This window comes from Caretta caretta, chromosome 1 (assembly GCF_965140235.1).
Source record: "Caretta caretta isolate rCarCar2 chromosome 1, rCarCar1.hap1, whole genome shotgun sequence".
NCBI classification, from domain to species: Eukaryota; Metazoa; Chordata; order Testudines; family Cheloniidae; genus Caretta; species Caretta caretta.
The window spans coordinates 81,567,544-81,590,850 of record NC_134206.1 but is presented as its reverse complement, the minus strand read 5'-3'; the positions used below and the strand labels follow the sequence as shown (position 1 = coordinate 81,590,850).

Sequence of the window (23,307 nt, the reverse complement as noted above, 5' to 3'; positions counted from 1 at the left end):
GTGAGGGCACACTCGATTCGGGCGCAGGCCTCATTGGCTGCCTTCGTGGCCCATGTCCCCATTCAGGACATTTGGAGGGCCGCCACATGGTCTTCGGTTCACACATTCATCTCGCACTATGTGATCATCCCCCAAACCAGGGATAACGCCGGGTTTGGCAGGGTTGTCCTCCATCCTGGGAACTTGTGAACTCCTACCCACCTCCAACAGATATAGCTTGAAATCACCTGTTGTGGAATACACATGAGCAATCGCTCGAAGAAGAAAAGACAGTTACCTCATGTCTATTCCACATGTCTATTCCACACCCCGCCCTCCTTCCCCTCTGTTGGAGTTGTCTGGCAAGAAGGAACTGAGGGTGGGGGGAGCGCGCAGGTCCCCTTATACCGCACCAGGCAGGCGCCACTCCAGGGGTTTCAGGGGGTGCTCCCCCCGTACGGGTACTGCTAGGGGAAAGACTTCCGGCACCGGTGCATGTGGCGAGCACACACACCTGTTGTGGAATAGACATGAGCAATACATCTTGAAGAACACCAGTTACGGAAAAAGTAACTGTCTTTTTTTAGTGTATCAATAGTATATTTGAGAATACAACTTGGACTCAGTATTGGCCTATGGAATAGGAAATGAATTGCCATAACCCTTCAATCTGTAGTTTGTTACAGTTCCTGCAGGACAATTTATCAGTAGGTCTGAGCCCCTGCTGCATAAAAAAATCCTCTATCCAGGAAAGTGATAGGTGCCCGAGGGGCTTGTCTTCGCTACCGGGGAGATTGCTGCTGCTGCAATTGAAGATCTGCTAAATCGACGGCAGAGCACTCTCTGGTCGACCCCAGTACTCCATCTCCCCGAGAAGATTAAGGTAAGTCGACCGGATAGAGTCTCCCGTCGACTCAGCACAGTGAAGACACTGGGGTAAGTTGACCCAAGCTACTTCGAATCCAGCTACGTTATTGACATAGCTGTGGTATAGTGAAACTTAGATCAAATTACCCCGGTAGTGAAGACAAGCTCTGAACAAGTTGTCACTGGGGAAAAAACTTGTTGCCAAAATTATTCTGTTTTCCCACTGTTAGGGCCTTGATATCTGAACTATCTTTATCTAATTTCTTATGTGGCTCCCATTTCTCTATTCTGAGTGCCTCCTACAAGTAAAAATGACAACAATAATTTTATTCCCTTTATCCCTGATGACAAGAAACTGCCTTGAGTTGTGGGGTTTTTGTTTGTTTTTTTCCTAATTTGCCATATATAAATATGAAAATGAGAGAACTGAGAGAAGGATGGGTCACGTCTTCCTCTTCCCTGCAAAAGTTAAGCAATTAGAGAGTTTCCCTTTTTAGGGGAATAGGCCAGAGAGCAAAGTCTTTTTTTTTTTTTTTTTTTTTTTTTTAATTTGGCCATTTGTTCAGATGTCTAAGTATGGATTTAGGATGCTAATTTTAGGCAACCATTTGTGAAATTGTTGTTGGTTTGTTTTTTTTTAAATCCCTCATCTCTAGGTTTTCCTTTATTCAGTAACGTATGGTGAGCACAGGAATACTAACACATTTCCTTAGCAATATCTGCATTTTGAAAACATGCAACAATAATGTTTAAATCCGCTGAGATAAGTGTCTACAACAGAAGAAAAATCTGGAATTGCAGGATCTCAGTAGTACTCTCTTTAAACCATTGCACTCCCCATCCTTCTGCTTTTTTAACTGTTAAGGTAACAACCATAGTGTCCAAGCTGGGATGGAAGGGAAAGTCTAGTGTATAAGACACTGGAATGGGTCTCAATAGACCTTAGGTACAATTCCTGGCCAGTCACAGGTGTCCTGTGTGATCTTGGGCAAGTAATTTCATCTACTTTATGCCTCAATTTCCCATGTAAAAAATTGTCATAGTACTTCCCTACCTCCTCAGCAGGGCTGTGAGAATAAAATCCATTTATGACTGTAAGACTATGGTGATGAAAGATAGATAGATATATGTAGAAAGATGGCAGAATTTGGGGAATTAGGATGTCTGAGTTTTGACTATCAGTAGTGGACCAATACGGTACATTTCACGGACAGGATGGTTTAGAAGATTTCAGAATACTTCCTGATTAAGGTCACATCTACATTCAACAAGGCCCTGAAGATAGCACTCTCTTTTGTCCAATGTCATCTAGCTGAAGTAAAAATAATAGCACTGCACAGAAGTGAGAAGGACAGTTAATTAAAACATACATCAACTCTTAAATTTGTAAAAAATCCACATTTCTCTTTTGCGCTTTTTCACACAAGGAGAAAGTGGCTAATGACCCTTTTTGCAGGTCACTTTTCATTTGCATATCTAAAGCATACAAGAAACACTATAAGGACAGTGGTGGGCAACTTGCGGCCTATGGGCCGCACACAGCCTGTCAGGGTAATCTGCTGGCGGGCTGCGAGACAGTTTGTTTACATTGATTGTCCACAGGCATGGCCGCCCACAGCTTCCAGTGGCCGCGGTTCGCCATTCCCAGCCAATGGGAGCTGCGGGCAGCCGTGCCTGTGGACGGTCAATGTAAGCAAACAGTCTCGTGGCCCACCCGTGGATTACCCTGACGGGCCGCAGGTTTCCCACCACTATATTAGGCTCTTGCAGCAGGTATCAAGAAGGTGCACTCCACAAGATTAATGATGATATCCTCTACAGACACAGCACCTGCACTAATTAAAGAAAATAAAAAAGCAAAGTATCATACCAAACTGCTACAATTGCCTGGATCAGTATATTGAATGAACGTTATTCATTATTTGATTACGTTGAGTGGATTTAGCTTCTGATACAGGTGTCTACATCTGTGGACATTTTTAATGCATTAGAACTTGAGTCCTTCTTTTTCTGTTCCTCTCTTATCTCACTAGTGATTACATCCTGTGTGTGCAGAATTGCCTGACATGTTTTGGAAAGAGTAGAAAAATGTTTTCCTTCCCTGTAAATTTATTTTCTCTAAAACAGCATGATTGTGAATTCTGGCCACCCTGGAATCAAAGTTTAGAACTGTGTCTGAGAAAGAAGTATGGAATACAGTTACATTGAACACATTTGGATTTAATTTTTACAAAAGAATTAATAATTGGCTAGCATTAGTATGTTTTTTTAAAACAGTTATTTGTATAAGCTCCTCTGAGGAGCATTTGGTGGATGGGTCCTAACTACTGCCATCTGGAAGTCAGCTCTAACTGCCTCCAAAATCGCTGGAAGGTAGACCACCTATCCATGTGCACAGAATTGCCAAACATACTGTTTTGGAGAAAATATATTTAAAGATATAAGAATAATTTTTTCTTTATATAAATTAGTGTCATATTTGTTTGTACACTGAATTATACCATACTGCATGTTTACAGTATTGAATGAAAATAATATTTTATCTGTTCATTAAGAAGTGCTGTGTAACCTTCGAACATTTTCACATGGCTGGGCTGAGCAAAATGAGGAAAGTTTTTTAGGTTCATAACAAGGTTAATATAAAATGCATTGCTAAATGGAATTATAACCAAATTTAAAATACTGAAAGTATGTAGATTTATCTTTGTTTATATTAACCATATATGCATTTCTGTTTATTTGTACAACAGCTAATGAATTTGAAGAAGATCTTGAAATTCTTGAAGAGGCTGCGTTGCAGGTATAGCTTTGCTTTTAACATCGTAAGACATTTTGGTGCTAACTTCCATTGTCACTTTCTTTTTGCTGATTGCCAGAGAAGAAACCTGTTTGGAAGATCTTGGCAGTATGAAGGAAGCTAACCCATTATTAGTAAACACAGTAAAACTGCTTTTGAAACCTTCAATGAAAAGGCTCTTAAATCAAGCTACTGGGTCATAGTAGTTCATTATTTACTGGTATAAACATGATTGGGTGGATATTAAGAGCTCTGGATAAGATTTTCAAAAGTGAATAGTGATGTTTGTGTGTCTGAATTGTATGTGCCCAACTTGACATCTCAGAAGGGTCTGATTTTTCAAAAATATATGCTAAGCACTCGGCCTTTGAAAAATATGCTCTTTCAAGTTGTCTCATTAAGCACCCAAAAAGACTAGTCATTTTTGAAAGTGACTTCTTCCAAGACTGATATTTTGGAGAAATTGCCTCTTGGTGGAGGAAGAGTAGGAAGGCATACATCTTGTCATCATAGAATCGTAGGACTGGAAGGGACCTCGAGAGGTCATCTAGTCCAGTCCCCTGCACTCATGGCAGGACTAAGTATGATCTAGACCATCCCTGACAGACGTTTGTCTAACCTGCTCTTAAAAATATTGAATGATTGAGATTCTGCAACCTTCCTTGGCAATTTATTCCAGTGCTTAACTGCTGTCAAGGTTCCTTCCCCACTCTGAACTCTAGGGTACAGATGTGGGGACCTGCATGAAAGACCCCCTAAGCTTATTCTTCCCCAAGGTACAAACTTTTGCCTTGTCCTTGAACCTTATGCTGCCACCACCAAGCGTTTAAACAAAGAACAGGGAAAGAGACCACTTGGAAACATCTTCCCCCAAAATATCCCCCCAAGCCCTACACCCCCTTTTCTGGGGAGGGCTTGATAAGAATCCTCACCAATTTGTACAAGTGAACATAGACCCAAACCCTTGGATCTTAAGAACAGTGAAAAATCAATCAGGTTTTTAAAAGAAGAATTTTAACTAAAGAAAAGGTAAAAGAATCACCTCTGTAAAATCAGGATGGTAAATGCTTTACAGGGTAATCAGATTCAAAACATAGAGAATCCCTCTAGGTGAAACCTTAAGTTACAAAAAGACACAAAAACAGGAGTATACATTCCATCCAGCACAGCTTATTTTACCAGCCATTAAACAAATGGAAATCTAACGCATGTCTAGCTAGATTACTTACTAACTTAACAGGAGTTGTGAGGTTGCATTCCTGATCTGTTCCTGGCAAAAGCATCACACAGACAGACCAAACCCTTTGTTCCCCCCCGCCCCCTCCAGATTTGAAAGAATCTTGTCCCCTCATTGGCCATTTTGGGTCATGTGCCAACAGGGTTACCTTAGCTTCTTAACCCTTTACAGGTGAAAGGATTTTGCCTCTGGCCAGGAGGGATTTTATAGCACTGTATACAGAAAGGTGGTTACCCTTCCCTTTATATTTATGACAACCACTGTGACAGCTAGGAAGTTTTTCTTAATGTCCAGCCTTAAACCTCCCTTGCTGCAATTTAAGCCCATTGCTTCTCGTCCTATCCTCAGAAGCTAAGAACAACAATTTTTCTCCCTCCTCCTTGTAACAATCTTTTATGTATTTGAAAACTATCATCATGTCCCATCTCGGTCTTCTCTTTTCCAGACTAAACAAACCCATTTTTTTTCAATCTTCCCTCATAGATCATGTTTTCTAGGCCTTTAATTGTTTTTGTTGCTCTTCTCTGGACTTTCTCCAATTTGTCCACATCGTTCCTGAAATGTGGTGCCCAGAACTGGACATAATACTCCATTTGAGGCCTAATCAGCATGGAGTAGAGTGGAAGAATTACTTCTCATGTCTTGATTAAAACACTCCTGCTAATACATCCCAGAATGATGTTTGCTTTTTTTGCAACGATGTTACACTTTGACTCATATTTAGCTTGTGTTCCACTATGTCCCCCAGATCCCTTTCCACAGTACTCCTTCCTAGGTAGTCTTTTCCCATTTTGTATGTGTGCAACTGATTGTTTCTTCCTAAGTGGAATACTTTGCATTTGTACTTACTCAGTTTTATCCTATTTACTTCAGATCATTTCTCCAGTTTGTCCAGATCATTTTGAATTATAATCCTATCCTCCAAAGCACTTGCAACCCCTCCTAGTGTTTTATCATCCGCAAACTTTGTAAGTGTACTCTCTATGCCATCATCTAAATCATTGATGAAGATATTGAACAGAACCAGACCGAGAACTGATCCTTGTAGGACCCCACTCATTATGCCCTTCCAGCATGACTGTGAACCACTGATATCTACTCTCTGGGAACGGTTTTCCAACCAGTTATGCACACACCTGATAGTATCTCCATCTAGGTTGCTTTTCCCTCATTTGTTTATGGGAATGTCATGCAAGACCATATCAAAAGCTTTACTAAAGTCATCCTTTGGTAGTTCTTAATAGCTGATTGACTTAGCATAGTGATTCTTTTGTATTATCTTATTTCTGATGGTTAGTTCTCTGTATTAAGAGGGAGGTAGTCTGAAATGAAATATAGTCTTACTGAAAGACAGGGATGGGATGAAGGAATTTGACCTATAAGTGGGATACAAAGCCTTTTAAGGTTTACATTTGAACACAACATAGGTCAATAATGAGCCCAAATTATCATTTGACAGCCATTAGATAGGTCCATTGTCCCCTCTTGGTTTATTTTGGGTATATGTACGCTGCAATTAAACACCCATGACTGGCCCGTGTCAGTCAACTTGGGCTTGTGGGACTCGGGCAATGAAGCTGTTTAACTACATTGTAGGTGTTCAGGCTCAGGCTGAAGGCTGGACCCTGGGACCCTCCCACCTTGTCAGGTCCCAGAGCCTGGGCTCTAGCCTGAGCCTGAATGTTTACACTGCAATTAAACAGCCCAATAGCCTAAACCCTGTGAGTCCAAGTCCACTGACACAAGCCAGCCATGGGTGTTTAATTGCAGTGTGGACATAACCATAGTGTCTTACATGGAGCCATGCTTCTATTTACTTGTTAGAACTGGGGTCTCATTTTCATAAAGAGAAGCAGTATTTATTACCAATTGATTTAAATTGTCATATTATATGGAAGTAAATTATCTTGTGGGGCACACTCATTGATTGGAATGTTTTCCGTGGGGGTGGGGGAGATACGAGAATATGGACAAAAGGAGGGCATCCCACTACTTGTGCGATAGTATTTAGAAGAAAGCTAAAAGGATTTTATGGAAGTGTTTATTATCTGTTTAATATTTACATTAAGCACTCATTATAGTAAAGTTTTCAGAACATATATTCAAACATAAATATTGCAAAATGGAGCTGTGGCTTATTTATATTTTTATTAAATATAATATTTTTGATATAAAATTATTTTTCTTTGAGTAGTGTTGGTGTGACTAACTCACACAGGTGGCTGAGTTGTGTGCTTACCTTCTGTGTAGCTAACAGCTGGTGGCAAATCAGGATAAATGATCATCTCCCTCCCTTCTGAGTTTTTTGCAGGCAGATGCCCCCGTTGCTTCCAGATTTACAGCGGAGAAGTAACTAGTGCCATAGATTAGCACCATTTAGGGGGCCTTGAATCTTCTTCAGCCACCAGGATGGTAAAATAGGGGAAAACCTAGAGGAGAAGAAACAGTTCAGGAAGAACAAGTCATGCCCTTCAGTGCTGGGATGTAGATGGCCAAGCCTAGTGGTTAGCGTAGGACTGGGGACCGGGTGCTCATGCAAGCTGGGGTTCAGAATCAAAGGTCAGGAAGCAAGAGTCAGATACCAAGAATCATGTTTAATCAGGAAACCAGGAGGTCAGGGTCAGGAGACGGGTGCGGGTAGCACTGGGTGAGCATTCCAAAGGAGGGTGGAGCCCAGTTGTATGGAAGACTACGTCCTCCTTCCAACTTAAGTAGGGTGAGCCGGCCATTCAGGAGCTCCAGTGTTTCACCAGTTGGAACCTTCTATCTGAGCTGAGCTTCAGGGAGTTCCAGTTCTAGCTGATGCCCGTAAGCCATTGGGTGGAGGTTTGGAGTACGATGACCCCCAGGATCATGACACCATGCCTTGGCTGCAGCATTTTTTTTTCAGTCCTCCATTGTATGGGCCACTAAAGGAGGACAGAGGTAGCCTGTATTAGCACAGTGCTGGTGAATGGTGTGCAACAGTACTCTGGTACTCCACTGCTCTGAGCTCCTTAGTCACTCGCACGAAGGGGAGTATTCTTGCACTCTTCAGACTCTCATCTTTCTTACGCACTCCTCCACATGGGAGGAAGGAAGAGAGCAGTTAAAGGACAAGGAATTCAGATGGGAGGAGGTGAGCCACCTTATGAGGTGGGACATTGGATACAGGGCAATTCCCTGGCCTATCCAGCTTCTCTCTTCCCCCTAGAAGGGATTTTTTATATTGTATCCCATCAAAAATAAGTTCCTTAAGATGGATTCTTCTCCACTGGCTGTATCTCGAGCCCCTTACTTAATTTGTTTTGGGACATTTTCACTGAAGCAAGTAGAAGAGCTACTTGCAGTATTCTCCTGGAAGTGAAGAGGACTCTTCTACCGGGAGGGTTAAGTCTACCTCTTTTTTTTTTTCCTCCTCTCAGCACTCCTCCCCCAGGCCCTGAAGCGGGTTTATCTTTTGAGATGACACAAACCATCAAGATTTCCCTTATAGAACAGAAGATAGCAGAGGAGGCGTCAGTGACAAGCCCAGTTGTGCCCTGTGTTTAGAGGAGGAATAAGATCTGGTGGCTACAGCAGCAATCAGTAGCAAGGAATTGGAGCCCAGGATCAGATCTGGAGTCAGTGGCCAGGTGTTAGAGCCAAGGGTTAGAGCTGTAGTCAGGAACCAGAGCCCAGGGTCAGAACCGGGTTACTTGCAGTGAGGCAAACTGGGTCCAAGGCTGGGAATAAGTAGGCACAGGAACTGTCACAGCTATAGGCATAGAATCATAGAATCATAGAATATAAGGGTTGGAAGGGACCCCAGAAGGTCATCTAGTCCAACCCCCAGCTCAAAGCAGGACCAATTCCCAGTTAAATCATCCCAGCCAGGGCTTTGTCAAGCCTGACCTTAAAAACCTCTAAGGAAGGAGATTCTACCACCTCCCTAGGTAACGCATTCCAGTGTTTCACCACCCTCATAGTGAAAAAGTTTTTCCTAATATCCAATCTAAACTTCCCCCACTGCAGCTTGAGACCATTACTCCTCGTTCTGTCATCTGATACCATTGAGAACAGTCTAGAGCCATCCTCTTTGGAACACCCTTTCAGGTAGTTGAAAACAGCTATCAAATCCCCCCTCATTCTTCTCTTCTGCAGGCTAAACAATCCCAGCTCCCTCAGCCTCTCCTCATAACTCATGTGTTCCAGACCCCTAATCATTTTTGTTGCCCTTCGCTGGACTCTCTCCAATTTATCCACATCCTTCTTGAAGTGTGGGGCCCAAAACTGGACACAGTACTCCAGATGAGGCCTCCCCAATGTTGAATAGAGGGGAACGATCACGTCCCTCGATCTGCTCGCTATGCCCCTACTTATACATCCCAAAATGCCATTGGCCTTCTTGGCAACAAGGGCACACTGCTGACTCATATCCAGCTTCTCGTCCACTGTCACCCCTAGGTCCTTTTCCGCAGAACTGCTGCCTAGCCATTCGGTCCCTAGTCTGTAGCTGTGCATTGGGTTCTTCCGTCCTAAGTGCAGGACCCTGCACTTATCCTTATTGAACCTCATCAGATTTCTTTTGGCCCAATCCTCCAATTTGTCTAGGTCCTTCTGTATCCTATCCCTCCCCTCCAGCGTATCTACCACTCCTCCCAGTTTAGTATCATCCGCAAATTTGCTGAGAGTGCAATCCACACCATCCTCCAGATCATTTATGAAGATATTGAACAAAACCGGCCCCAGGACCGACCCTTGGGGCACTCCACTTGATACCGGCTGCCAACTAGACATGGAGCCATTGATCGCTACCCGTTGAGCCCGACAATCTAGCCAGCTTTCTACCCACCTTGTAGTGCATTCATCCAGCCCATACTTCCTTAACTTGCTGACAAGAATACTGTCAAATGCAAATGCTGGACTGCTGCTACTTCTGGGTTGGAGTCAGTCTTCAGACTCAACCAACCAGTCAGGCGGAGTAGCCAATTAGGCAGCCCCACTGCAGGCCAGCTGTACTAGTTAGGTTGCCTGGTGACTGACTCTGCTGCAAGTCCTGGGTCCACACTGGCACTGCTGCAGCCCCTGTTTCTGTTAGGAGAAGGCCTTCCTCCTTGTGTGCAAAGGAGAAGACATTTTCCATGATCACTGTTCTGTCATTGAGAGTATGGAGATGGTGTCCTGCTTTCCAGGTGAAGTGGAATCCTACCCCAAAAATCTGTTTTTACCAGTGTTGTCACATAATTGAAAACATCAACATGTAAGAGATTTGTTTCGCTGAAAATCTTTTTTTTTTTTTTAAAGGTGTGTAAATCTCACTCAGGCATTCTTGGAAAAGGTTTGGCACTGTCTCACTCACCAACCATCTTAGAAGCTCTTGAAGGAAACCTTCCACTTCAGATGCAAAGCAACGAACAGTCATTTTTGGATGATTTCATAGTCTGTGTACCAGGGTCTAGTGGTGGACGGCTTGCAAGGTGATTTGTGCGCTGTATGAATGAGCCTATTATTGCCTTATTTTCATTTTTAACCACGGTAGCAAAATATAGAACTTAAACCATTTCTAGGTATTGTTTTGCTTAGGATCATGGTTTTATTTATGTTTCAAATTACTGGAATTTGAAAACTACATGTTTTAGCCCTCTTGCTTATCCTGTAGTAATACATTTTTATAACTGTGCCCTTTATTGGTATCTGTATATTAGAAAGGCCTTGTTAATTTGGGCCTTGGGTTTTTATTAATACGGTCATTATGAAAAATATTTAATTACTTCAGACTTGACTCTGTTTTTGCTCCTTAATTACAAGTATGACTAGAGGCTTTTTGTTAGGTCTCTGTATTTGTCTTTATTATGATTAGAAGGTAGTACAAAACATTCTAATGTTAAATATTTTTTAACTTTGCTCTGTTCTAGATGGCTTCAGCCAGATTCATATGCTGATCCTCAGAAGACATCTTTAATCCTAAACAAGGATGACATACGATGTGGTTGGCCAACTACTATTACCGTGCAAACAAAAGACCAGTATGGAGATATTGTTCACGTTCCCAGTATGAAGGTAATTGTGTATGAACTAGAACTCTTGGCTGTTTTCATCCTGCAGTAAATTTGTCAGCATTTTTGGTTGATATCACACACAAGATTCTTGATTAGTGCAGAAAGTGACATTCTGAAATTTGGGTAGTCTGTGGGACTTTCTTACATTGGTGCAACACCACTATGTCTAAATTATGCGGTTAATTGCGCTTGCTCAACCCCATTTTATCCAGATTAAATCATTCTAGTCTATAATGGATTTATGCAGGTATGGCTAAGGACCTAATTTGGCCTGCATGATCTTTATTATTGGTGGTGATGTGTAAGAAGAAAAGAACCAACTTTCAGCATGCAAGTTAGGAAAGTTAGGAAGTTAGCCTTTGACAAGGTCCCTCACCAAAGGCTCTTAAGCAAAATAAGCAGTCATGGGATAAGAGGGAAGTTCTTTCAAAAGACAGGAAACAACAGGTAAGAATAAATTATCAGTTTTCAGAATGGGAGGTAGATAGCAGTGTTCCAAAGGAATTGGTACTGGAACCAGTGCTGTTCAACATACTCGTACATGATTTGGAAAAAGGGATAAACAGTGAGGTGGCAAAATCTGCAGATGATACAAAATTACTCAAAATAGGTAAGTCCAAAGCTGCCTGTAAAGTGATCTCTCAAAACTGGGCAACAAAATGGCAGATGAAATTCAATGTTGATCAATGCAAAGTAACATACATTGGAAAACGTAATCCCAACTATACATACAAAATGGTCATGGCTAAATTAGCTGTTACCATTCAAGAAAAAGATTTTGGAGTCACTGTAGGTAGTTTTCTGAAAATATCCACTCAGTGTATAGTGACAGTCTAAAAAGCTGGCAAAATGCTAGAAACCATTAGGAAAGGGATAGATAAGATGACAGTAAATATCATAATGCCAGTATATCAATCTTGGTATGCCCACATCTTGAATACTGGTGTGCAGCTCTGGTCTCCCCATCTAAAAGAAGATACATTGGAAATGGAAAAGATAGAGAGAAGAACAACAAAAATGATTAAGGGCATGGACTAGTTTACGTCTGAGGAGAGATTAAAAAGAGTGATTGTTCTGCTTGGAAAAGAGACGATTAAGGGGGGATATGATTGAGGTCTACAAAATCATGACTGGTGTGGAGAAAGTGACTCCGGAAGTGTTATTTACCCCTCTACATAACACAAGAACTAGGGGTCATCAAATGAAATTAATAGGCAGCAGGTTTAAAATAAACAAAAGAAATACTTCTTAACATAATGAACATTCAACCTGTGAGACTCGTTGCCAGGGATTTTGTGAAGGCCAAAACTATAACTGGATTCAAAAAAGAATTAGATAAATTCATGGAGGATAGGTCCATGAATAGCTATTAGCCAAGATGGGCAGGGATGCAGTCCTATGCTCCAGATATCCCTAAGCCTCTGACTGCTTGATGCTGAGACTGAAAGATGGGATGAATCACTTCATGATTGCCATTCTTATGTATTTATGTTCTTAAAACAGTATTTTACATGTAAAGTGAATACATGTCATATAAAATCAGCAAGTTATGAGCATGCCATTTTTAGAGTTGCTTTCTGAAAGTAGACCCACACTTTAAATAGAGGATCCCATAGTCAGAGAACCTATAGTCGCTCAGGTTTCAGAGTGGTAGCCGTGTTAGTCTGTATCCCCAAAAACAACGAGGACCTTGTGGCACCTTAGAGACTAATACATTTATTTGGGCATAAGCTTTTGTGGGCTAAAACCAACTTCATCAGATGCATGGAGTGGAACATACAGTCAGGTGGTATAAATACACAGCATATGAAAAGATGGGAATTGCCTTACCAAGTGGGGGGTCAGTGCTAACGAGCCAATTCAATTAAGGTGGAAGTGGGCTATTCTCAACAGTTGATAAGAAGGGGTGGAAATCACTTTTGTAGTGCTAATGAGGCAGTGTAAACAAGGTGGCCCATTTCAAACAGTTGACAAGGTGTGAGTATCAGCAGGGGGAAATTAGTTTTTTGTAGTGACCCATTCACTCCCAGTCTTTATTCAGGCCTAATTTGATGGTGTCCAGTTTGCAAATTAATTCCAGTTCTGCAGTTTCTCACTGGAGTCGTTAAAGTGAAGAAACAGATTGACGGAGCCAGAAGGGTACCCTGAAGTCACCTACTACAGGACAGGCCCAACAAAGAAAGTAAGAGAATGCCACTATCCATCACCTACAGCTCCCAACTAAAACCTCTCCATCAAGGATCTACAACCTATCCTGAAGGACGATCCCTCACTCTCACAGATCTTGGGAGACAGGCCAGTCCTTGCTTACAGACACCCTCCCAACATGAAGCAAATACTCACCAGCAACTACACACCACACAACAGAACTACTAACCCAGGAACCAAACCCTGCAACAAATCCCGGTGCCAACTCTGTCCACATATCTATTCAAGGGACACCATCCTAGGACCTAACCATGTCAGCCACACCATCAGGGGCTCGTTTATCTGCACATCTACCAATGTGGTATGTGCCAGCAATGCCCCTCTGCCATGTACATTGGCCAAATTGGACAGTCTCTACACAAAAGAATAAATGGACAAAAATCTGACATCAGGAATTATAACATTCAAAAACCAGTAGGAGAACACTTCAGTCTCTCTGGACACTCAATAACAGACTTAAAAGTGGCAATTCTTCAATAAAAAATTTCAAAAACAGACTCTAATGAGAAGCTGATACTCACACCTTCTTGTCAACTGTTCAAAACGGGCCACTTTGTTTACATGGATTTTTCCCACCATCCAATTAATAATTGCCCTTTCCAGCGTCTATAAATCCTGGCATACAAAACTGCTTGTGACAGCAGCAGTTGGAACCCAATTTTTTCCTAGAATTCCTGTGCAAGGGAGCTAGAGAAATTGTGCAAATATTAACGTTTACGTAATTGCAATAGAATTATTCAGAGAGATTCAAAATTAACAAAAAAAATTGAAGTCAGGTTTCATCTACATTTTAACATCCCAGTATCACTTTGGACTAGTACAAATGTTTTCAGGACTTTTATTTACTGAATCCCCAAATTGTTCTAGGTACAGAACAGAAACAGCATGGCTCAGAAAGAAACAGGAAATACATGGGGTCTTTACTGAAGAGTTTACAATCTAAACTTATGTGATATGATAAGTGAGGGTATCATAAAGTAAAGATAGATGGATGATGGGATGGTAAGGCCACAACAGTAACACCACATGAGATTCAGATTAGCCATGTGCATAACTCGATGGCACAGATGAAAGTTTTTATCTGTCAAATCAATCTATAGTTTGTGGTTGTAGACTCCTGGAAGTGAGTCTTAAAAACACTTTAGGAAACTTGTCTGAAAGCAATGGTCCTAGACCAGTGATCAGGAAAAGGAAATGTTGATCCCTACTGCCAAAGTAATTTCTGGATTTTTAATTTCATTGTGATTTCCTTACCTGAGCGTATTAAAATCACTGATGTTTTAAATTAACTTGACTGCAGGTGTCCATGGGTATCCATTTATTCAACACTCCCCATTCAAGCCAAACTCCCATTTAACATATTCAAATTCAGATTAGTGGCACTATAATCAGTGCTGGTTTGGACTCAATTGTTTTCGAGCTTAAATACTAAAAAATCAACTCATCTTCCAGATTATTTGTTTACTCTTCATCTGAAAGTTGCATAGCAAATAGTACTTGTCAGAAATTCAGGTACCTGGAGTGAGGTGAGGTGGGGCTGAGACCTTGTTGGGGTGAGAGGCTTTTAGACCCAAGTGGGGTTGCTGAAGAGGTTGCTCCAACCATTACTACGCAGAGTGGAAGAGTTACTCAATAAGAGATGTAGAATTTGTAGAGGAGGAAATAAAGGCATTTCAGGAAAGTGGTAGTGGGAATGTAGGGGTGAGATTGTAAGTAGTTTAAAAATAATATGAAAATGGAAATGAGGGACAAAACAAATAGAAATTTTTAATCATCTTTTCACCTCTTATTGCATTTTGGCAGGTGGAGGTCAAGGCTATTCCTGTTTCACAGAAAAAAACATCTTTGCAACAAGAACAACTGAAAAAACTCCAACGGATACCAGGCAGTCCTGCAGCACCCACTTCCTCTGGCACTGATATGACTTTTGGAGGACACCCTTCACCAAAACTTGATGCTTCATATGAACCTATGATAGTGAAAGAAGCTCGCTACATTGCTATTACAATGATGAAGGTAAATTATTGTCGTTTAAGCAATGACAGTTATACCATTCTCCATGTGAAAAAACAAAAGGACTATATACAAGTGAATACAAAGATCTGCAAATCTCATTTTATTCATTATAACTCTCTATTTTGGGGTATTTGGATTTATAAAATTACATATACTTGATCTTTCTAGAGATTTTTGCTTTTTTACAAAAATCAAAATGATTTAAAAAATTTTGTGGAGTGACATTAAGTTTTCTCCTGTGAACCAAAGCAGAGCTGGTCAGGAATATTTTGACAAATCACTTGTCATCAAAAAATGTGAATTTGTTTAAACCAAAAGTGTTTAAGAAACAGGGTTGGATTTGACCAAATTCCTGGCTCAAAAAAGTCAAGAAAAAAGCTTTGAAATGATCTAAACATTTTTGTTTTGACATTTTCTTAATGGAAAATGCTTTTTTTGTTTGTTTGTTTTTGTTTGTTTGAAAGAACTTTGTTTAGAAATTTGAGCTAGTTAGACTGGGGAAGAAAGGAAGAAAAGGTAAAAATTGAAAGAAAACATTTCACTTGACCCCCAAAAAATCAGTTTTTCAGTTTGTAAATATTTTACAAGATTTTGATGTTAAAATAGGAAAAAATTTCAACTTCTTGAAGATATTGAGGAGACAGAAAACAGTTTCCCACCCAGCTCTAGTCTAAAGTGCTCAGTGCTGCTGCATTCTTGAAGGAGGACACTCCTTGGTAAGGTGGACTGTATTTGTGGCCTTTATGTCTAAAGCTCATAAGGTCAGAGATCTGTATGAAGGTTTTCCTTTTGTAAGAAGCCTTGAAGCCGCCTCGTCTTTGATTCATTTTCTTAAAAACAGAACATGTATATTTCCAGTCCTACCTACATTCCAAGGAAATTGGGCTTGCCTGCTAAGTATCTGACTCCTGTGGAGCAGAGGCCAACTTTAGTTTTCAGGACATTCTTTCAGACAAACGAACAAAAAAAACCCTTCCATGCATTCCAAGGTTTTCTTGGCAATGGTGGAATTTAAAGAGCAATATTTTTAGAAGAATGTCATCAGTTTAGAAGTTCCTTTGCTTCAGTCTTTCAGTTCCATCAGGGACATCTTATTTTTAGTATCACGCTGTCTGGAGTGGTTTATGACTGAGTGCCTATTCCAGACTGTCAAAAACAGGGCAGGCACCCCCGAACTGGTAGTATATTCTTTAATTAGATTTCACCAAGCCAGTAACAAATATGAACTCCTGGATCATAGAATCATAGAATATCCGGGTTGGAAGAGACCTCAGGAGGTCATCTAGTCCAACCCCCTGCTCAAAGCAGGACCAATCCCCAACTAAATCATCCCAGCCAGGGCTTTGTCAAACCTGACCTTAAAAACTTCTAAGGAAGGAGATTCCACCACCTCCCTAGGTAACGCATTCCAGTGCTTCATCACCCTCCTAGTGAAAAATTTTTTCCTAATATCCAACCTAAACCTCCCCCACTGCAACTTGAGACCATTACTCCTTGTTCTGTCATCAGCTACCACTGAGAACAGTCTAGATCCCTCCTCTTTGGAACCCCCTTTCAGGTAGTTGAAAGCAGCTATCAAATCCCCCCTCATTCTTCTCTTCTGCAGACTAACTCTTCCGCAGTTCCCTCAGCCTCTCCTCATAAGTCATGTGTTCCAGTCCCCTAATCATTTTTGTTGCCCTTTGCTGTACTCTTTCCAATTTTTCCACATCCTTCTTGTAGTGTGGGGCCCAAAACTGGACACAGTACTCCAGATGAGGCCTCACCAGTGTCGAATAGAGGGGAACGATCACGTCCCTCGATCTGCTGGCAGTGCCCCTACATGTACATCCCAAAATGCCATTGGCCTTCTTGGCAACAAGGGCACACTGTTGACTCATATCCAGCTTTTCGTCCACTGTAACCTTAGGTCCTTTTCTGCTGAACTGCTGCCTTGCCATTTGGTCCCTAGTCTGTAGTGGTGCATGGGATTCTTCCATCCTAAGTGCAGGACTCTGCACTTGTTCTTGTTGAACCATCACTGTAACAGACTTTACCATGGAGTCACAGGGCAATCCCCTTGGGCACTGCAGTCTGTTTTGCCACCCAGGCAAGCTGGTCATAGAAATAAATGGTCACTTATCCCCAAAATTACAAAACATTCAGGTTGCTCCCAGTTCCAAGAGGCCAGTCACCCAGTTGATCTGACACCAAAGACCATTCTTGTAGCCAATCCTATAGTAAACTAATTAAGGATTATTGACTAGAAAGAAGAAATGAGAATTATTTACAGGTTAAAGCAGGCAACATATATGCACAAATGAGTTCAGCATATGGTTCCAAAAGGCGACAGAAATATAGTATTCAGTCAGCATTGAATGTCTTTTCAGGGCTAACCCTGGTTGACCTTGCAGATCTCTGCTTTTTGTTTCTTAGTTCCAGCCCTTATAACAGTCCAACAGCAAAGAGATGAAAAACTTTAATGTGAACTATCTTTATTTCCCTCTTCCAGCATTCAGACCAATGGGACAAGGCCTCCTGCAAATACTTTTGATGGGTGAATAGGGCAATCAGCAAAGCTTTTGTCCTACAATGGCCCACTTAATTTTGGTAGTCCTCCTGGATGGGCAGGGGAGACACTTCCCATCTGAGTTCACAAATTCAGAACAGGCATTTTTACAATTATAAAACAAACTTTTATTTTACCTTGTAGCATGGAATATAGAAATTACAAGTAAGATTAATACATACAGCAACTTACAAGCATTTTATAATCTGAACCAGTTGTTGTCAACTCGTGGCCTGTATACTGGGTGCAGCCCAATCAGCACACAGTTGCAGCCCATGTGATATCCTCGGGGCCATACACGAGGTATATATATATTGTGTGGATGCTGCCCACACAACACACACAAAGCTGCATATGTGGCCCCCAATGGTAATAGGTTTAGAACCACTGGTCTAAACACCTCCTTATAAGACTAACACCTGTCTTGAATAATATTGACATATAAGTGAGCTGGTGTGCTTTCCAGGTATGAATTTGTCAGTGCTCAGTTGATGCCTACAGAATTGGCCAGAGCTAGCACCTTATTTACCAGCCTCACACTTAGGCTTCATTACCCTCTTTTGGCTTTCCTGAAAAGGAGGAGGAAGCATGGCACTGGACAATATTATTGGCACTGGCTAGAAGAGCTGTCATCCTGCTACTTCACATAATTTATGTAATTCCTCATCAAATTCCTCAGACATAAAGAGATCGGGAAGTCTCAGATTCTAGGGTTTTGTCATGGAAACTTCCAGCATAGCTACTTATCTTCACTTTCCAGCCCTTTCATGGCCTGTCTCCACCCTACCTATCATCTCTCATATGCGATCAACATTTCAACTCCTGTCTCCGATTGGCTTCTGATGCCAGTCTTCATCATCCACATGTTAAATTTTCAAATAAGCACCTTTGTGTTTTTTCCCATACAGCCCCTCACGCTTGGGAGGAGCTTCCCATAAACATCTGCAAAGCTAACTATTTGTTCTCCATCAAATCCCTCCATAAAACTCTTCTTTGCCATGATACCTACAAAAAAATTGACAGTGGTTAGACAGCTGGCACCATTGCCTGTCATGCTGACCAATATTGTCTCAGTGATTCCTTGTGCTCCCCCATCTGCCTGCTTGTATTCACCTTGTTGTCGCATGTTTTATGCTTGCATTGTAAGTAGGGCTGTCAGTTAATCGCAGTTAACTCAAGCGATTAACTCAAAACAAATTAACTTGATTTAAAAAATGATTCATGATTAATCGCAGTTTTAATCGCACTGTTAAACAATAATAGAATACCAACTGAAATGTATTATAAATATTTTTAGATGTTTTTCTAAATTTTCATATACAGTACAGACCCGTTTAAACGCAGATGTCGGGAGTCAAGCCGTCATGACCGCGTGTTAACGGACCGTGGGTTAAGAGGGCCATGCTGGAAAAAGTGTCTATGATTCACTTAGAAAAAAAAGCCATTATTTTCTCCTCTTTCTGGCTCACTTTTTTTTTCTTATGAAGTCTGTCATTCGCTGCAGATGAAACGCATTCACAGCCGATTTATCAGCTGATCGGCTTTCTCCAGAAATCAATACCTGCGCTACGCCATGACGCTTTTTAAAATGACTTATAAACCCCTTGCTGGCTTGGAATGATTCATCCCCTGTTAAATGTCCAAATTTTGTCGCTTGGGCTTGAAGAATTGGCCCACTTAGTGGCATTCCTTTCAGCCTTTTCTGAGCAAACCACGTGCGCATGGCTTTGTCTATTGTGGGTTTTGCTGAATAGCGAACACATTTTCGCTTAAACCCCACATCAGAATCGATATTTTGTACCCAGCCATTCAGTTTAGATTTGTTTTTTAGCCATCCTCGGAGAGTAGATTTGGCAATCCCAATATCTTTTGAAACTTTGGCCTGGGTTTCTCTGCTATTTACTTGATCTATTGCAGCTAGCTTTCCTTCTACAGTGTAGGAATGCCGACGCTTGCGCTCTGCCATTATATTAGGCCTAAGGTTAAAATTTTCTAATGTAGTATATATATTACTATATAACTACTATATATTATATATCTCTCTAGCATGACAATGACTAAGCGTGCGCGATGCGTCTTTACCAATATCAGTAAAGACGTACAACAAATTTCTGCTCTGCACTTCCTGTCTATTTCTGTCAGTAAGTTAGTGAGGAAATCTGTAGCGCTACATAGCAAGTTCCTGTATCGCGTGTTAACGAGTCTCGCGTATTAAATAGGTAGCACTGGAAGGCATGGCGCAACCGCGCTTTAAGCGGATTCATGCGTAAACGGGTCTGTACTGTATATTGATTTCAGTTACAACACAGAACACAAAGTGAACAGTGCTCATTTTGTATGATCATTTTTGTACAAATATTTGCACTATAAAAAAGATAAACAAAAGAAATAGTATTTTTCAGTTTACCTCATACAGGTACTATAGTTCAATCTCTTTATTGTGAAAGTTCAACTTACAAATGTAGATTTTTTTTATTGTTACATAACTGTACTCAAAAACAAAGCAGTGTAAAACTTTAGAGCCAACAAGTCCACTCAGTGCTACTACTTGTTCAGCCAATCGCTAAGACAAACAAATTTGTTTACATTTACGGGAGATAATGCTGCCTGCTTCCTATTTACAATGCCACCTGAAAGTGAGAACAGGCATTCACAAGGCACTTTTATAGTCAGTGTTGCAAGGTATTTACGTGCCAGGTATGTTAAACAATTGTATGCCCCTTCAGACTTCGGCCACCATTACAGAGGAAATGCTTCCATGCTGATAATGCGCTTTAAAGAAAGTGTTAGTTAAATTTGTGACTGAACTCCTTGTGGGGAGAATTGTATGTCTCCTGCTCTGTGGTTTTACCTGCATTCTGCCATATATTTCATGTTATGGCAGTCTCGGATGATGAGCCAGCACGTTATTCGATTTAAGAACTCTTTCACTGCAGATTTGACAAAATGCAAAGAAGGTACCAATGTGAGATTTATAAAGGTAACTACAACACTCGACCCAAGGTTTAAGAATCTGAAGTGCCTTCCAAAAGCTGAAAGGGACGAGGTATGGTACATGCTGTCAGAAGTCTTAAAAGAGCAACACTCCAATGCAGAAATTTAAGAACCTAAACCACGAAAAAGGGAAATCAGCCTTCCGTTAGTGGCATCTGACTCATGATGATGAAAATGAACATGCGTCAGTCCGCACTGCTTTGTATTGTTATTGAGCAGAACCCATCATCAACATGGAAGCATGTCTTCTGGAATGGTGGCTGAAGCACGAAGGGTTTTACAAATGTTTAGCATATCTTGCATGTAAATGCCTTGCAACACTGGCTACAAAAATGCCAAGTGAATGCCTGTTCTCATTTTCAGGTGACACTGTAAATAAGAAGTGGGCAGCGTTATCTCCCGTAAATGTAAACAAACTTGTTTGTCTCCGCGATTGGCTGAACAAGAAGTAGGACTGAGTGGGGGAGCTTGAAGCCTTGATGGCTGTCCCTCTGTACGTGGTATTCTAGCATGACAAAATGACACTACATCTACAATCTTGCTTTCTTCCTAAGGTTTCCTCAAAATTTGATGTCAACCAAGAGATACAGCTACTTGTGGTTTTATCCTAGCCCTCACTCTTCAAGAGAAGAAATGAGCCGTCATACACATTCTAGATCCTAGTTGACAGGTGTCCACCTCATATAAATGCCACTCATTCAAACCCTTGCTGGCAGATTTAGCAGGGGAATCAAGAATGGATTGTGGATAGAGGATTAGCGGCCTTTTTACCCCTTGAGAGTGGTCCCTTCAGAATTGGGGTCAGGTGCATTAGCAATGTGGAAACTGGGCATACTTTTACTCTTCCCTCCCTGCCTCAAGCACTGTTAATCAGCACCTTGCATGAGCAATAATTACCGTTCTCATCTAAAAAGGTCACTTTAAAAATGTGTATTTTTGTGTACACTTTGTATCAATTTCTGGTTCCCTATTCTACACTTATATGAGCAATTAGAGTAACATGTTTGAGAAATTGTTTTGTACTGATTTAAAAAAATTTACAGTATTAGTATAATAGCATTGACTGAGTTTTGATTTTGTTTTAGCTGAACGTTTTTTTAATTCTCTGCTTTGCAGGTATATGAAAACTATTCATTTGAAGAATTACGCTTTGCCTCACCAACACCTAAAAGGTAAAAAATTCTCTTGTAGAGAGTTACACATTGACTGGAATTAAAAGTAAATATATCAACTTTTTAAAAATCATGTTAATATCAGAACTTTATGTGAATAGGCTTATTTTTCCAGCAGAGTTATTGTAATTTCTGTTTAAAGAACTGTTGAGACTTCAACACTCTGAAAAATATTCTGTGTAAGGGAAAACAGTGAAAATCTAGCACATTTTTCTTAAAGTTACTGGGACGGTTCCATAAAATCAATCTTTTATACTTAGTTTATTTGCTCCAATTGCATATTCCTCACCTAAATTCACTTTCTGAATATGATATCACATTCAATTACTCTAGAAGGTTATGATTTCATAATAAACAACTTGAAAAGCGTAAGTGGCTTGATTAGATGAATTCCTGTGGATCAAAGATCCTGTTTCCATAGAAGTGTCCCTGGTAGACCACAAAAGACAGTGTAGTTTGGGAGCATATGGAGGGAAAAAAGGCAGAAAATAAATCAGCGGAATGGCTTCTAAATAGAATGCTTCAGCAGCTTTTCAATAAGTTAACATTCGGTTAATTGTTTCAGTGTCTATTTTGTTTTTGTCTAGACCCAGTGAAAACATGTTGATCCGAGTCAATAATGATGGTACTTACTGTGCAAATTGGACCCCAGGAGCTGTTGGTCTTTACACCATTCATGTTACTATAGATGGCATTGAAATAGGTATCTAATTTTCATTAATCTTATATAATAACCACAAGTGCTTAACATGTATGTATCCACAATGGTATGCGAAGATTCCTGTAGGTAACATGTCCATGAAAATTAGCACACTGCTTTGGGGGATCCAAGATCATTCTATCCAGTTTCCCTATGTCTTCCTCCCCGCTCCCCCCAGCATATTGTTATCAAAAAGCTGAAAGTAAAGACATGACTGACAAAAGTGTACCTTCATAAGGAGCTTAAACCAACTGTTTGGAACTCTTTTCAAATACTGTTTCAATTTACCTTTAAATATTTTTTCTTAAATTAAGCTTTCATTTCAGTAGTAGAATATCTGTGTAGATTTTACTGAAGACAACTAGTGCTCAGGATTCTTTTTTCACTGCAAAAGTTAATGACCTCATAAACCTTTCTAAAGCACTCCTTACAGGTGTTTGAGATTAACTGTTGCAGGGAAAAAGAGAAGAGAATCAGAATTTGGATCCTAGTAGGTAATTTAATTATTTATTTAGTATTGTAAATTTACAGGGCACTAGATAGTAATAGGTCACTACCAATCAGATCACTGACCCAAAGGGTTTACAGTCTGAAGCTCAAGTGAAGATGCATGGAACAAACAAGACAGAAGAGAGTAGTATTGTAACCCTGTGTTAAACTAATATTTTCACTGAGATTCTTCATTTTATGGAAAACATGACATTGACTGCCATGAAAAACAAAAAACCTGGGAAAAGGAGATTCACTTTTACCAGTTTCACTTCCTGCA

General features: G+C 40.6%; 1 protein-coding gene across 15 annotated transcripts in view; it reads left to right on the top strand.

Moving 5' to 3' along the window:
- Positions 1–23,307, top strand: part of MYCBP2 (MYC binding protein 2) — a 420,373-nt gene that overhangs the window by 256,793 nt on the left and 140,273 nt on the right. For all 15 annotated transcript variants that reach the window (XM_048852688.2, XM_048852718.2, XM_075129126.1 and 12 more), the window contains 6 exons: positions 3,597–3,646; positions 10,146–10,318; positions 10,757–10,901; positions 14,912–15,124; positions 21,783–21,838; positions 22,426–22,541. In XM_048852688.2, coding sequence (XP_048708645.1) covers positions 3,597–3,646; positions 10,146–10,318; positions 10,757–10,901; positions 14,912–15,124; positions 21,783–21,838; positions 22,426–22,541 — 753 coding nt within the window. The remainder of the gene's footprint in view (positions 1–3,596; positions 3,647–10,145; positions 10,319–10,756; positions 10,902–14,911; positions 15,125–21,782; positions 21,839–22,425; positions 22,542–23,307) is intronic.